The sequence below is a fragment of the Ornithorhynchus anatinus genome, chromosome 13, assembly GCF_004115215.2.
Source record: "Ornithorhynchus anatinus isolate Pmale09 chromosome 13, mOrnAna1.pri.v4, whole genome shotgun sequence".
Lineage (NCBI taxonomy): Eukaryota > Metazoa > Chordata > Mammalia > Monotremata > Ornithorhynchidae > Ornithorhynchus > Ornithorhynchus anatinus.
This window is the reverse complement of record NC_041740.1, coordinates 18,051,273-18,064,098: the sequence shown is the minus strand read 5'-3', so window position 1 is coordinate 18,064,098 and position 12,826 is coordinate 18,051,273. Positions and strand designations below refer to the sequence as shown.

Here is a 12,826-nt window from a genome sequence, read left to right as displayed (position 1 = left end):
TCTGTAAAATGGGGATTAAGACTGTGAGTCTCAAGTGGGACAACCTGATTTCCCTGTATCTACCCCAGCGCTTAGAACAGTGCTCTGCACATAGTAAGCGCTTAACAAATACCAACGTTATTATTCTCTGTGAAGTCACTTCACTTCTCTGGGCCTCAGTGACCTCATCTGTAAAATGGGGATTAAGACTGTGACTAAGACTGCCCCAGCGCTTAGAACAGTGTTCTGCACATAGTAAGCGTTTAACAAATACCAACATTACTATTATTATCATTATGCACACTGTGTGTGTGCTTGTTTTGCAGGTAAATCAGTGCTCATCTTAACCCTCCTCCGATGGAAGCGTTTCTGCATCAAGCTGGTTGGGTCCGTGTGGAGTGTGAAGCCGGGGGGGGGGGGGGGGGGAGAGGCCGGTGTCCTCGCGCAGCTGCGACCCCCCCCCCCCTCCGGGCGCGCGCCCGCCCATCCTCCGCGCGGCCCCGCGCCTTCCTCCTCCTTCTCCTCCCTCCCCCCGCCAAGGATAACAGCGTCTCCTAGCAACGGGTAGAAACAAGCCACCGGCCACCGGAGCCTGCGGTGGGGACCAGCGACCCCAGGCCGCCCCGACCAGGTAAACACCCGCCTCTACTCGAGGGACGCGGGCTTGGGAGTCAGAAGGACCTGGGCTCTCACCCCACTTGTCGGCTCTGGGGCCCGGGCCGGCACACTTCAGTTCTCCGGAACTCAGTTCCCTCCTCTGCAAAATGGGGATTAAAAGTGTCAGCCCCATGTGGGTCACGGGGCCTTTCCAATAATAATGTTGGTATCTGTAAGCGCTTACTATGTGCAGAGCGCTGTTCTAAGCGCTGGGCGAGATACAGGGAAATCGGATTGTCCCACGTGAGGCTCACAGTTAATCCCCATTTTACAGATGAGGTCACTGAGGCCCAGAGAAGTGAAGTGACTTGCCCACGGTCACACAGCTGACCAGTGGCAGAGCTGGGATTCGAACCCATGACCTCTGACTCCCAAGCCCGGGCTCTGTCCACTGAGCCACGCTGCTTCTAGACCGTGAGCCCCTTGTTGAGTGGGGATTTGTTGCCGAATTGTACTTTCCAAGCACTTAGTACAGTGCTCTGCCCACAGTAAGTGCTCGATAAATACGAATGAATGAATAATAATAATGTGTGTCCAGTAGGACTGGTTTGTATCTATTTAGCACGGTGTCTGGCACGTAGTGAGGACTGAACAAATAGGAAGCACTTAAATACCATTAAAACGTTGGGGGGCAGCATCTGGAAGAACAAAAAGTGGGGAGAAGAGTAGGTTTATCAGGAGCTGGAGGGCAACTGGGGCTCCATTCGACGAGGCCTTTCCCCTCACCTCTAAACTTTCCCCTCCCCCATCCCCTGAACTTTATTAATCTCCATCTCCTCCTGCTCCCAACTTCTCCGCCCCAAGGATTGGCAAGTTTTCTTTTTTGTTTTTCCCCATGAAAAGCCTCTCTTCAGGAGACCGTGCCCGCCCCAGGACCCAGAAAGCGCTGGTAATCCAGTTGTAGAAGGTGAGATGTGGTATTACTGAAGTGAGTCTCCGGATGAGCAGTAAGCCATCTTCATATAATAATTATAGTATTAAGTGCTTACTGTGCATTAAGCACTTTTATTGTAACTACCAAAAGTCGTACAGGTTCAAGAGGGATTTGGATTAATTAATGAACAAGCAGCCCATTAGTTGGTTACTAGGGATAAAGTCAGGATAGAGAGAGGAAAAGTTGAGGATGTTAAATCGTCCATTTCTAAAAATTAAGATGGGTTTCAAGGAAGAAAATTAAGATGTGGTTCCTCCATAATCCTGTTGCCAGAATCCTGAGCTGGTTATATCATTCTTCTGACTCAGTGATGACGCGTCATTGGGTATTATGGAGAATGATGATATGCAAGAAATTCAGTGACATCCACGCAGTCCCAGCCCTATCAATGTGAACGGCAGAGGATGATGATGGAATCATCTGTCGAAAATAACAGATGAGCCTCTGCCAAATCTATTGTACTGTATTCTTCCAAGCTCTTAGTGCAGTGCTCTGCACACAGTAAGCACTCGGTAAATACCACTGATTGAGTTTTGGTCATGTCACCTCTGAGGCTGCTCTCGAAGGTCAAGGCATGAAGGACTTGACTCAACTCAGCCCCCCAAGGGACAGGAACCATGTCTAACTGTCACCTGTGTATTCTCTCCCAGTGCATAGAACAGTGGTCTGCACAGAATAAATGCTTAGTAAATGATATTTCTACTATTACTCAGACTGCACATTCGAAAGTCCACAGTAGATAATAATAATGTTGGTATTTGTTAAGCGCTTACTATGTGCAGAGCACTGTTCTAAGCGCTGGGGTAAACAAAGGGGAATCAGGTTGTCCCACGTGGGGCTCACAGTCTTAATCCCCATTTTACAGATGAGGGAACTGAGGCACAGAGAAGTTAAGTGACTTGCCCACAGTCACACAGCTGACAAGTGGCAGAGCTGGGATTTGAACTCATGAGCCCTGACTCCAAAGCCCATGCTCTTTCCACTGCGCCACGCTGCTTCTCGTGCTGTAGATGTGCTGTAGATGTGCTGTAGATGTTCTACCGCCTTTCACCCTAGCACATTTCCCCCCTACTTCTAGCAATAGCTTCTCCTCATCCCCGACCACAGTGAGATAGTAACAATAATAATAATAATAATAATAACTGTGGTATTTGTGTGCAGCAATTCTCCTGCCTTCCTATTGTGACATCCAGGGCCCTGCTCACAACATGTCCTGCGCACATTAGCACCTCTTAGCTTCTCTCCCCACCAGACAACTGAGCGGAATCACATGAAACCCTGCCGCTTTCCCAGAGTGACACCCAGGAGAGATATCCATCACTGCCCTCACAACCGACCCCTGGAGCCCAGACACATGGAAAGAATGCTGTCCCAACCGCCGTGCACCTCATCTCCCATCGCCTCCTGTTCCAGCTCGGGAGTGGGAGACCTTCTCAACTTTTAGAATATTGAGAAAGTCAGCATTGTAACCACCGCTGCGACTTCTGGGACGCCTGATTGGAGCTGGGAGGAGCTGGAAATCCTACTGCTCCTTTCTTGCTTGACATCATCTTTGGCTTTTGTATCTTTATTGGCCTTTCCTTACCTGTCTGTCACCAACCCTTCCCTTTCTCTCCCTTCCTCATTCTTGGATTGTAAACCCCTGGGTGTGGGGGTTGAAGGCTGTGTCTATATTTCATCCATCCATTTCTTTCCCGGCACTTAGAAGAGTGCTGGAGACACAGTAAGTGCCTAATATGTACTATTCCTATTCCTAGTCCTGTTGTAAATTTGGTTTTTTTATTTTTCTGTTTCAGGATGGGTAAAAAAGTAAAGAAGGAAGTTGAACCTCCTCCCAAGGATGTGGTAAGTTGAATTGACCACATATTCTATAATATAAATAGAATAAATATTTTAATTGAATTAACTAAAAATATCCCTTGTAATTATACCTTTTCTTAAATACGGTGTTTGCATTGTAGCATGAGTTACGTACAGTAATGCCTCGATAATTTGAAGTAAAATCCTTTCTAAAAGCTGAATTGTAGAATATTTTACAAGGAACGCAGTTCTAATACATAAGAACCTGTATTATAAAATAAGAAAAACAAGTAGTCATCCCCCACTTTATAATATTCTTAGCACTTTTCCGCTATCGCTGTGGAGTTTGAATGTTGATAGATCTTGTAGTGCTTTCTCACTTGGCAAGAGTTCTTTGCTTCTGCCACACGTGCTCATGTGCGCTGAATAGCATATGTGTATTCTTGTGTCTTGTACAACGGTCAGAGACCAACAAAAACTTCCGTTGTGTTTTACATTAAAATATTCCTTGAATAGATATAGTTCAGTACCTCATGACCTTAAAGCATATCTCCAAAGCAGTTGTTGCCAGGACCAAAAAAAAAAAAAATTAACGATTTTAAGACTGGCTCAGGTGAGTCTCAAACCTACATATGTCAAACTTCCGGTTGGACGGGGTCAATAGTGAAAACATTTGAACTTTTCAGTGGGTGCAGATGTTAACATTTAATTTTTTGAATTCATAAGAGCTATGTGCATAGTGCTGTACTAAGCACTCGGGAGAGTACAATCCAACGGAGTTGGCAGACACATTTCCTGCCCACAGTGAGCTTATTCATTCATTCAATAATATTTATTGAACGCTTACTATGTGCAGAGCACTGTACTAAGCTCTTGGAATGTATAGTCTAGAGGGGGACCTACTATTCCTTATTATTGATTGGGCCTCTCAATCAGTAGGTGGTAGGTTTTGAGGTGCGTGTGGTTGCTAAGGCAGTGAAGTACATGAACAACCAACAACCACAGACCAGGCCAACCACATTTCTCTTTAGCTGCAGTAATGGACAATCAGTCAACGCTATTTATTGAGAGCTTTCTAGGTGCAGAGCACTCTATGAAGTGCGTGGAAGAGTACAATACAACAGAATTAACAGATACTTTCCCTGCCTTCAGGAAGTTTATAATTTAGAGTGATTGAAGAGCTAAATGGCCCCAAGTTTCCAAGCACCGGTATCAGGACGGCCCGTTTTGAAGTCGGCCTTCGGTGTGACTTTGCACCTTTTCTCTGGCCTCCCTTATGAATGTGCTGCACCTCTGAGCTCTCCATAAAAGCTCACCTTGGGGATCCTTTTATCATTCATTTCTGTCAGGTGATCATACCGTCCCACCTGAGCTCTTTTTTTTTTCAATGGTATTTATTTAGTTACTTAGGTGTCAGGGACTGTACCAAGCCAGGGTAGATACAAGCTAATCAGGTTGGACCCAGACCCATGTCCCACATGGGGCTCACGGTCTTCATCCCCATTTTACAGATGAAGGACTTGAGGTATGGAGAAGTGAAGCGACTAGCCCAAGGTGACAGCAGTCAAGCTCTCTACTGCCTCATTGCCCATGGTCCCAAAGGATTGCAAGGCCTCAGTGTGTGTGATGAGATCCCGCCATTTTATGCTGGTCGTCCACCTCAGACAGAGCAGATGAAACTGGCCATGTTGTCTTATATGTGGTCAGATGAGGTTTTGGTAGAAGATTCCTTAGACTGGAGCTTTCTTGCCAGTATACCCTAAGCAAGGAGTATATGTATAAAATATATTAACCCTCCTAGGAAGGAGATCGGCCAGGATCTGGATGTTAGCCTTACCACAGGTCTGGTAATCAAGTCTGAACTAGGTTTCCAAGCAGAATATTGGCAATAGTTAATATTTAATCAGTGTTCTAATTGCAAGAAATTCAGAAAGGAAATTCAATTGAAGATTTAAAACTGCAAACTAAGATTTAAACCAGAAAACCTCCAAATAGATCACCAGCTCCTATTGCTCTGGCATAACCTTCCCACAAACTGAATTAAATGATAAATAGGCATCTTCCCAAGGGAGGTCTGCTTCGAAGAGCTAGAGGAAGAACCAACCTCACTGCTCCCAAGTCAGGAAAGAAGAGAGAGAGAGATTTTTGTCTCCGACAGAACTCTGCAGGCTTGGCTCTGCCTAGGACTACCCCATACTATTGCAAAACGTTGTGGTATCCACAGGGCCCCTCTTAATCTGGGCATATGCCACTGTCACTAGACTGCCCTTGCTGTGGGCAGGGAATGTGTCTGTTATATTATACTATCCCAAGTGCTTAGTACAGTGTTCAGCACACAGTAAATACTTGATAAATATGATTGCCATTACCATCACCCCATGAGGCAGAAATGGGAAGGGAAAGGGGCTTGTGGTGGTGCCAGGCCTGGAATCAGGGCAGAAAAGTGTTGCAAGAATCCCAGCTGGACCCCTCCCAATAGCCAGACACCTAGGTCCTGGTCCGGCTACACAACATTTCATGACTCTGCCACATTTTCAAGGAACATAATGCAGCCTATCAACATGGCTTAGTCGATAGAACATGGACCTGGGATCAGAACGATCTGGGTTCTAATCCCGGCTCTGCCACTTGTCTGCTGAGTGACCTCAGGCGAGTCACTTCACTTCTCTGGGTCTCGGTTACCTCATCTGTAAAATGGGGATTAAGAGTGCAAGCCCCATGTGGCACAGGGACTGTAACCAACCCGATTAGCTTGTATCGACCCCGGCATTTAGAACGGTCCATGGCACATAGTAAATCCTTAACAAATACTATCATCATTATTATTATTTACCTACATCATGTTGCACAATACAGAAGAGGCTGTTGTCAAGCCTCAGCCTTTCAAATGACCTCCCCCCGCCCCCGCGTGTGGGCAAAGTTCACCTCTCCATCAGTAGGATCACAAACATGTGTAGAGAATGAGGGAGATAAAAGGGGAGGGAGGGAAAGAGAGAGAGTTTTGTCTAACCTAACTCAGCTTTGTATATTCGAAGTCCTGAATTCTATTCCTGGCTCAATAGAGGCGCTAAGGGTACATATTCTTTTTCACATCCTAGGTACTTAACAGCTACTTATTCTTCATGGCACAAAGGACTTGTCTTCTCATGTCTCTTCCTTTTTAAAAGCCAGGTGGCTTTTTTTTTTGGCTCTTCTATTTAAAGTTTATAAATAGCCAGAAGATTCTCTCTATTGGAAATGGAAGAAAATGTATAATCGTAAATAGGCAAATATCAATGGAGTATAGAAACACTGTATAATCAGATACCAAGGTAATGTTTCCCAAAATGAGAAGGAGATGGCTAATAAGTGATTGTCTCTCATCCTTCCTCTTAGACAAAGTTGGAATAAGGCATTCTTTTGGGTCAGGGTTCTTGTACAGATTTCATAACCAGGTGTATTACTCTCAGTGGATGGCCACCCACTCTTTCACTTGGTTCTCCCACTGCAGTAGTAATAAATGTGGTATTTTTAAGTGTTTACAGTGTGCCAGACACTGTGCTAATTGCTGGGGTAGATTTAAGATAATCAGATTGGACACAGTCCCTTTCCCACATGGGGCTCATAGTCTAAGTACGAGGGAGAACAGGTAGTGAATCTCCACTTCACAGATGAGAAAATTGAGGCTCAGAGAAGTCAATAGACTCGCCTAAGCTCTTACAGTCGGCGAGTGGCCGAGCCACATTTAAGAACCCAGTTGCTTTGACTCCCAGGTCCATACTCTTTTCACTAGGCCATGCTGTTTCTCCAACAGTCGTGACAGCTGAGTTGTTGACAACTGTCATCATCGATGACTCCCTTGAGTTTTCAACCTCCACCAGCCCCAGAAAAAGGCTGCTTTTAGGATCAGAGAAGAAGGGTACCTGGAATGACACCTCCAGAAAACTAGTCACAGTGGCTGTTGTGCTCAGATTTCTAATCCACTTCTGATACTCTTGCTTGGTTCCACACTGAGACACAGAAAGAGAGAGTGTTGTGTGTGTGTATGAGAGAGAGGGAGAGAGAGTGAATGAAGGTGTGTCTCCAAGGGTGTCTGTGAATCTGAGTGGGTATGTATCTTAAATCATTGAATCTATATGAATCAGGGTGTGTATGTGAGAGATCCCTTCCTTTGCCTAAGGGGGGGGTGGCGGTGGAAGGTGGATAGAGTTTGTGTGTTGGTGTGCACCTTTTAAATCCAGGGCTGTATAACTTTATCTGTTACTGTGTCTCCATCAGGCCTAAAGGGAGAAAGGAAGTTTTGCTCTTCTCCTTGCATCTGACCTTCCTAGAAATGATATCCAAGAAGAATCTTTTATTGCTTGTTCTTCCCACCCCTAATCAACTGAGTCTTCTCTCACAGCTCAGTACCTTTGATCTCTCTCTCCCACCCTCCACCATGCCAAAATCTTCCCCCCCAAAACACACAATTCCAAAATGCAAATAAGCAAAGAATTGAATTAAAGATTAAGGCAGAGCTTCTGGGGGCTGATTCACCACAGATACTTAAAACAAACGGCTTAACCCTTTCCACGAGGACTAACCATCGAATTTACAGACAGTATAAGGAACTTGTCTGCTAATTCTCTTATACTGTACTCTCCCAAGTGCTTATAACAGTGCTCTGCACATAGTAAGCGCTCAATAAATACCATCGATGGAGTGATCACTTCTCTAAGAATTTGCCAAAATGTCTAAAGAGACAAGGGAATTTTGAATAACAGTTTTGATTCTCTTCTATATACAGTTGACATGCAGCCAGCTGTCACTAATCCTTGAGGACCTTCTGTGTTGCTGATGTCATCAGATGTTCACATCATCTTTATCATCATCATTAGTATTGACTGAATGCCTACTGAAAACAGGGACAGAAATAAACTGGGCAGTCTGTTGTTGCTTGGGGGAATTGGGGAGCCCCACCCAGCTACCCCAGGGTCATGTGAAGACTTTCCGGGGACAGGAGCCCCAGCACCAGGAGTGTAGAGGGGATAAATGGGGGAAATGTGTGAGGAAAGAGAGACAAGAAAGAAGTGACCTTGAGCGAGTCCCTTCACTTCTCTGTGCCTCATTTACCTCATCTGTAAAATGGGGTTTAAGACTGTGAGCCCCATGTGGGACAACCTGATTAGCTTGTATCTCCCCCAGTGCTTAGAACAGTGCTTGACACATAGTAAGCACTGAACAAATGCCATTATTACTGTCATTATTAAGTATGGATGGGTGGAGCAGAAGCAAAGAGAGGAATAGGGGCAAAGAAGAGGAGAAATGGAGGCAGAGCAGGAGAAAAGAGGGAAAAGAGAGAGAGGGAAGGGGGAGAAGGTACTCATCTGTTCCTCATTCTCGTCTGCCTTGCCGCTGAACTCTTGCCCACGTCCTACCTCTGGCCTGGAATGCCCTCCCTTTTAATATCGGACAGACAATTACTCTTCCCTCCCTTCAAAGCCTTATTGGAGGTACATCTCCTCCAAGAGGCCTTCCCTGAGGCTAAGTCCTCATTTCCTCTTTTCCCCCTCCCTTCTGAGTGGCCCTGACTTGCTCCCTTTATTCACCACCCCAGCCTCACAGCACTTAGGTACATATCCAAAATTTATTTATTTAATGTTTGTCTCCCCCTCTAGACTTTAAGCACACTGTGGGAAAGGACTGTGTCTTTTCTATTGTTGTCTGTACTCTCCCAAGTGCTTAGTACAGTGCCCAGTACACAGTAGCTGCTTAATAAATACCACTGATTGATCATTGCTATTAGTCCGTCACTGCCACCTCCATGTGGCAACCAGCCGTGCAGTATTGGCTATGGACTTGATCCAGGTGGGGCAGAAGAGGACAGGAGTTTTGTAGAGATTTTTCTAGATCCTACAGCGTAGTAAATGGTGCTAATAAACTGCAGCACTGAGTATATGAATATATAATGCATTTACACCCAACTGCTAACTCCCCCAAATGACCTGCTTTAACTAAGATTTTTTTGGTTTTCAATTGTTGTTTTTTTTTAAATGGCACCTGTTAAGCGCTCTGTGCCAGGCATTGTAGTAAGTTTCGGGATAGATTCAAGATAATCAAGTTGGACACAGTCCGTGTCCCAAATGGGGCCCATAGTGTAAATCCCCATATTTCAGATGAGGTAACTGAGACACAGAAAAGTGAAGTGACTTGCCCAAGGTCACACAGGAGGCAAGTGGCAGAGCCAGGATTAGAATCCAGGTCTTTCTGACTCCCAGACCCATGCTCTACCCATTAGACCACATTGCTTCTCAATTCAATTCAGTGTCACTTCAATTCTGTCTCTATTGTGACAATCATTTGAAAATATTAATTTTATATTTCCTCTAGACAGTAAGCTTCTTCTAGGCATCCTTTTATTCATTCAGTCGTATTTAGTGAGTGCTTACTATGTGCAGAGCACTATACTAAGTGCCTGGGAAAGTACAGTATAACAATAAACAGTGACATTCCGTGCCCACAACAAGCTTATAGAGAATGTGTCTGCCAACTCTGTTCTATTGTACTCTCCCAAGCGCTTTGTTTAGTGCTCTGCACACAGTAAGCACTCAATAAATACAATCAATTAATTGATGTGATCAGAAGTACCAAAAATTTAGAAAAAGCAGCTGCATGTGAAACATAGAAGGTTAAAGCTTGTAGCTTCTTTCACTTTCTGAGTGTAAAATAATCAAGGCCTAGACGTATTGCGTTCCCTTTTTTTCCACTGCCTTTTGTTGGTAATTTTAGTTCATCATTTATTTTGTACATAGTGTGAAATTATAATTTCACAACATGCTTGTTGGGGACTATGGCTTCCTCATGTGAAAGCAGATGGAATCTATAATTACAGCTACTGTATTATTTGTTTAGTAATCTGTCATTCTGTTATATCTATCATTGTATTCGCAGTCGTTTTTTTACTAAAAAATTACTATAATATAGTAAACTGCGGGAAAAACAGGCTTCGTGCCGACTATCTCCTCCCTCAGCAACATGCTGTCCCTAGCCAAACAAAAGCATTATTACCCTTTTATAAATTATGTTCCTCAACCCTCATCATCTCTTCTCTAGCTTCAGGTTAGTCTCACTTGTTCCCACCCCATTTCTTTTTTTATTTTTAATGGTCTTCATTAAGCCAGGCCCTGTACTAAATGCTTGGGTAGATTCAAGAAAATAATAACGAACCTGTTGTTGGGTAGGGATCGTCTCTATCTGTTGCAGAATTGTACTTTCCAAGCGCTTAGTAAAGTGCTGTGCACACAGTAAGCAGTCAGTAAATACGATTGAATGAATGAATAATAATTATGGTATTTGTTAAGCGCTTACTATGTGCCAAGCACTGTTCTAAGCCCTGGGGTTGATACAAGGTAATCAGGTTGGACACAGTCCCTGTCCCACATGGGGCCCCCAGTCTTAATCTCCATTTTACAGATGAGGTAACTGAGGGAAATAGAAGCTTAGTAACTTGCCCAAGATCACACAGGAGCCAGGATTAGAATACATGACCTTCTGACTCCCAGACCTGGCTCTATCCAAGTTCCAAGTCCCACAAGAGTCTCACAGTCTCATTCCCCATTTTACAGATGAGGTAACTGAGGCACAGAGAAGTTAAGTGACTTGCCCAAAGTCACCCAGAAGACAGGTGGCAGAGCCGGGATTAGAATCCAGTCCTTCTGACTCCTGGGCACGTGCCCTATCCACTAGGCCACGCTGCTTCTCATTATGTTGTGACCCTAAAGCAGTGCAAAAGTGTCAGCCTTAATTGGGGCCAACTTCCCCTCATCAGATTCCTTTGGGGAAACTGGAAGCATCGAATTTGGCATCGAGTAGCCAGCCATCTCAGCTCTGGGCTGATCGTTCCCTCTGGATATAGGCAGGAGGATGGAGGAGATGGCAAGGAGAAACTCCAAGGAACCAGCAGAGGCTGGCACATTCACACATCCTTCCCAAAGCAACCTTTTTTTATGGTATTTGTTAAGTGCTTACTAAATGCTAGGCACTGTACTAAAAACTGGCTTACATACAAGTTAACCAAGATTGGACACAGTCCACGTCCCATATGAGGCTCACAGTCTTAATCCCCACTTTACAAATGAAGTAACTGAAAAGCACAGAGGAGTTTTGTGATGAAAGGAGGTCACTTCTCTGTGCCTCAGTTCCTTCCTCTGTAAAATGGGGATTAAGACTGTGAGCCCTATGTGGGAGAGGGACTGGGTCTAATCTGGTTAGCTTGTATCTACCCCAGCGCTTAGAACAGAGCCTGGCACATAGTAAGCGCTTAACAAATACCATTAAAAAAAAACCCAAACACTGAAGATCTCTTAGGGGAGACACCTCTGTGGAGGGGCCCAGCTGTTAAATCCCCATCTCCTGACTCTCTGACTTCTTCTCCAGCAGCTGCAGTGCCTCCCTTCCCAGGCTCCAGGATTGTTGACTTCCGGGGGGGGGGGGGGGGGGCAGGATGTTGCAGTGGAATAGCCCTCTTCCAGGGATCGTGTCTACCAACTCCGGTATATTATATGCTCCCAAGTGCATAGTACAGTGCTCTGCACATAGTAAGCGCTCAATAAATACCAGCGATTGATTGATTGCTTCCAGCACCTGGGCTGCAGCTTCTGCCGGAGGACTGTGGGTGTCAGTAGGGTGGAATTCCTGAGTAAAATTTGTAGACATTAGAGAGAGTGGGACCTGGGATTTATCCACCCCTGGTAATAGGTCTGAGTCTGATTTTGTTCTTTTTCCTTTTTCTTTTTCAGTTTGACCCATTATTAATTGAAAGCAAAAAAGCAGCAACAGTGGTGCTTATGCTAAATTCTCCAGAAGAGGAAATTTTGGCTAAAGCATGTGAAGCCATTTACAAATTTGCACTAAAAGGTTTGTTTCTTGAAATCTTTCTTTCCATTTCAGAAGTCTCTTCAGGTGTTTCCTCCCTGATGGGTTCAATCAATCAAATCGGTGATATTTATTGAGTGCTTACTGTGTGCAGAGCAGTGTACTAAGTGCTTGGGAGAATGCAGTATAACAGAGTTGGTAGGTACAGTCCCTTACAGTCTACAGTTTAGCTCAATATTATCCAGGTCCTAAATGTCCCAGTATCAAGGTCTTGGTGGAGTTATTGAGCACTGAGGAAGTTGATTACTATAGAGAGTTTCCAGGCATCTGAATCATGGAAGAAATCCATAGGGCCATTTGCAATTATCACTGGTGCTTTGAAAATTAAGGAGCTTCTTGCTACAAAGGCAAGCAATCCTTCATCCCCTTGTAACTCTTGGAGATCCTGGCAAAACGGAAACCCATAAAGCCCGTTCCATGCCAAGGTGGAGGATGTTCATGGCTACACCAAATGCCACAAACTCCTTCACATCTCTGAAGATTCTATATAGTCCCAATCACAGTTATCCCTCGTGCTTGAAGAAGGTGGCACCGGTGGTAAGTTTCACGGTTGGCCAGTTTTGT

General features: G+C 44.8%; 1 protein-coding gene across 5 annotated transcripts in view; it reads left to right on the top strand.

Annotated features, from left to right (window-relative positions):
* Positions 1-12,826, top strand: part of ARMC3 (armadillo repeat containing 3) — a 153,005-nt gene that overhangs the window by 75,778 nt on the left and 64,401 nt on the right. For 2 of the 5 annotated variants that reach the window (XM_039913888.1, XM_039913885.1), the window contains exons 1-3: positions 498-610; positions 3,367-3,415; positions 12,127-12,244. In XM_039913888.1, the coding sequence (XP_039769822.1) occupies positions 3,368-3,415; positions 12,127-12,244 (166 nt within the window). In that variant the 5' untranslated portion in view covers positions 498-610; position 3,367. Of the gene's footprint in view, positions 1-497; positions 611-1,513; positions 1,544-3,366; positions 3,416-12,126; positions 12,245-12,826 lie in introns of those variants that run through there. The other 3 variants (XM_029077674.2, XM_039913886.1, XM_039913887.1) reach the window with 2 other exon arrangements.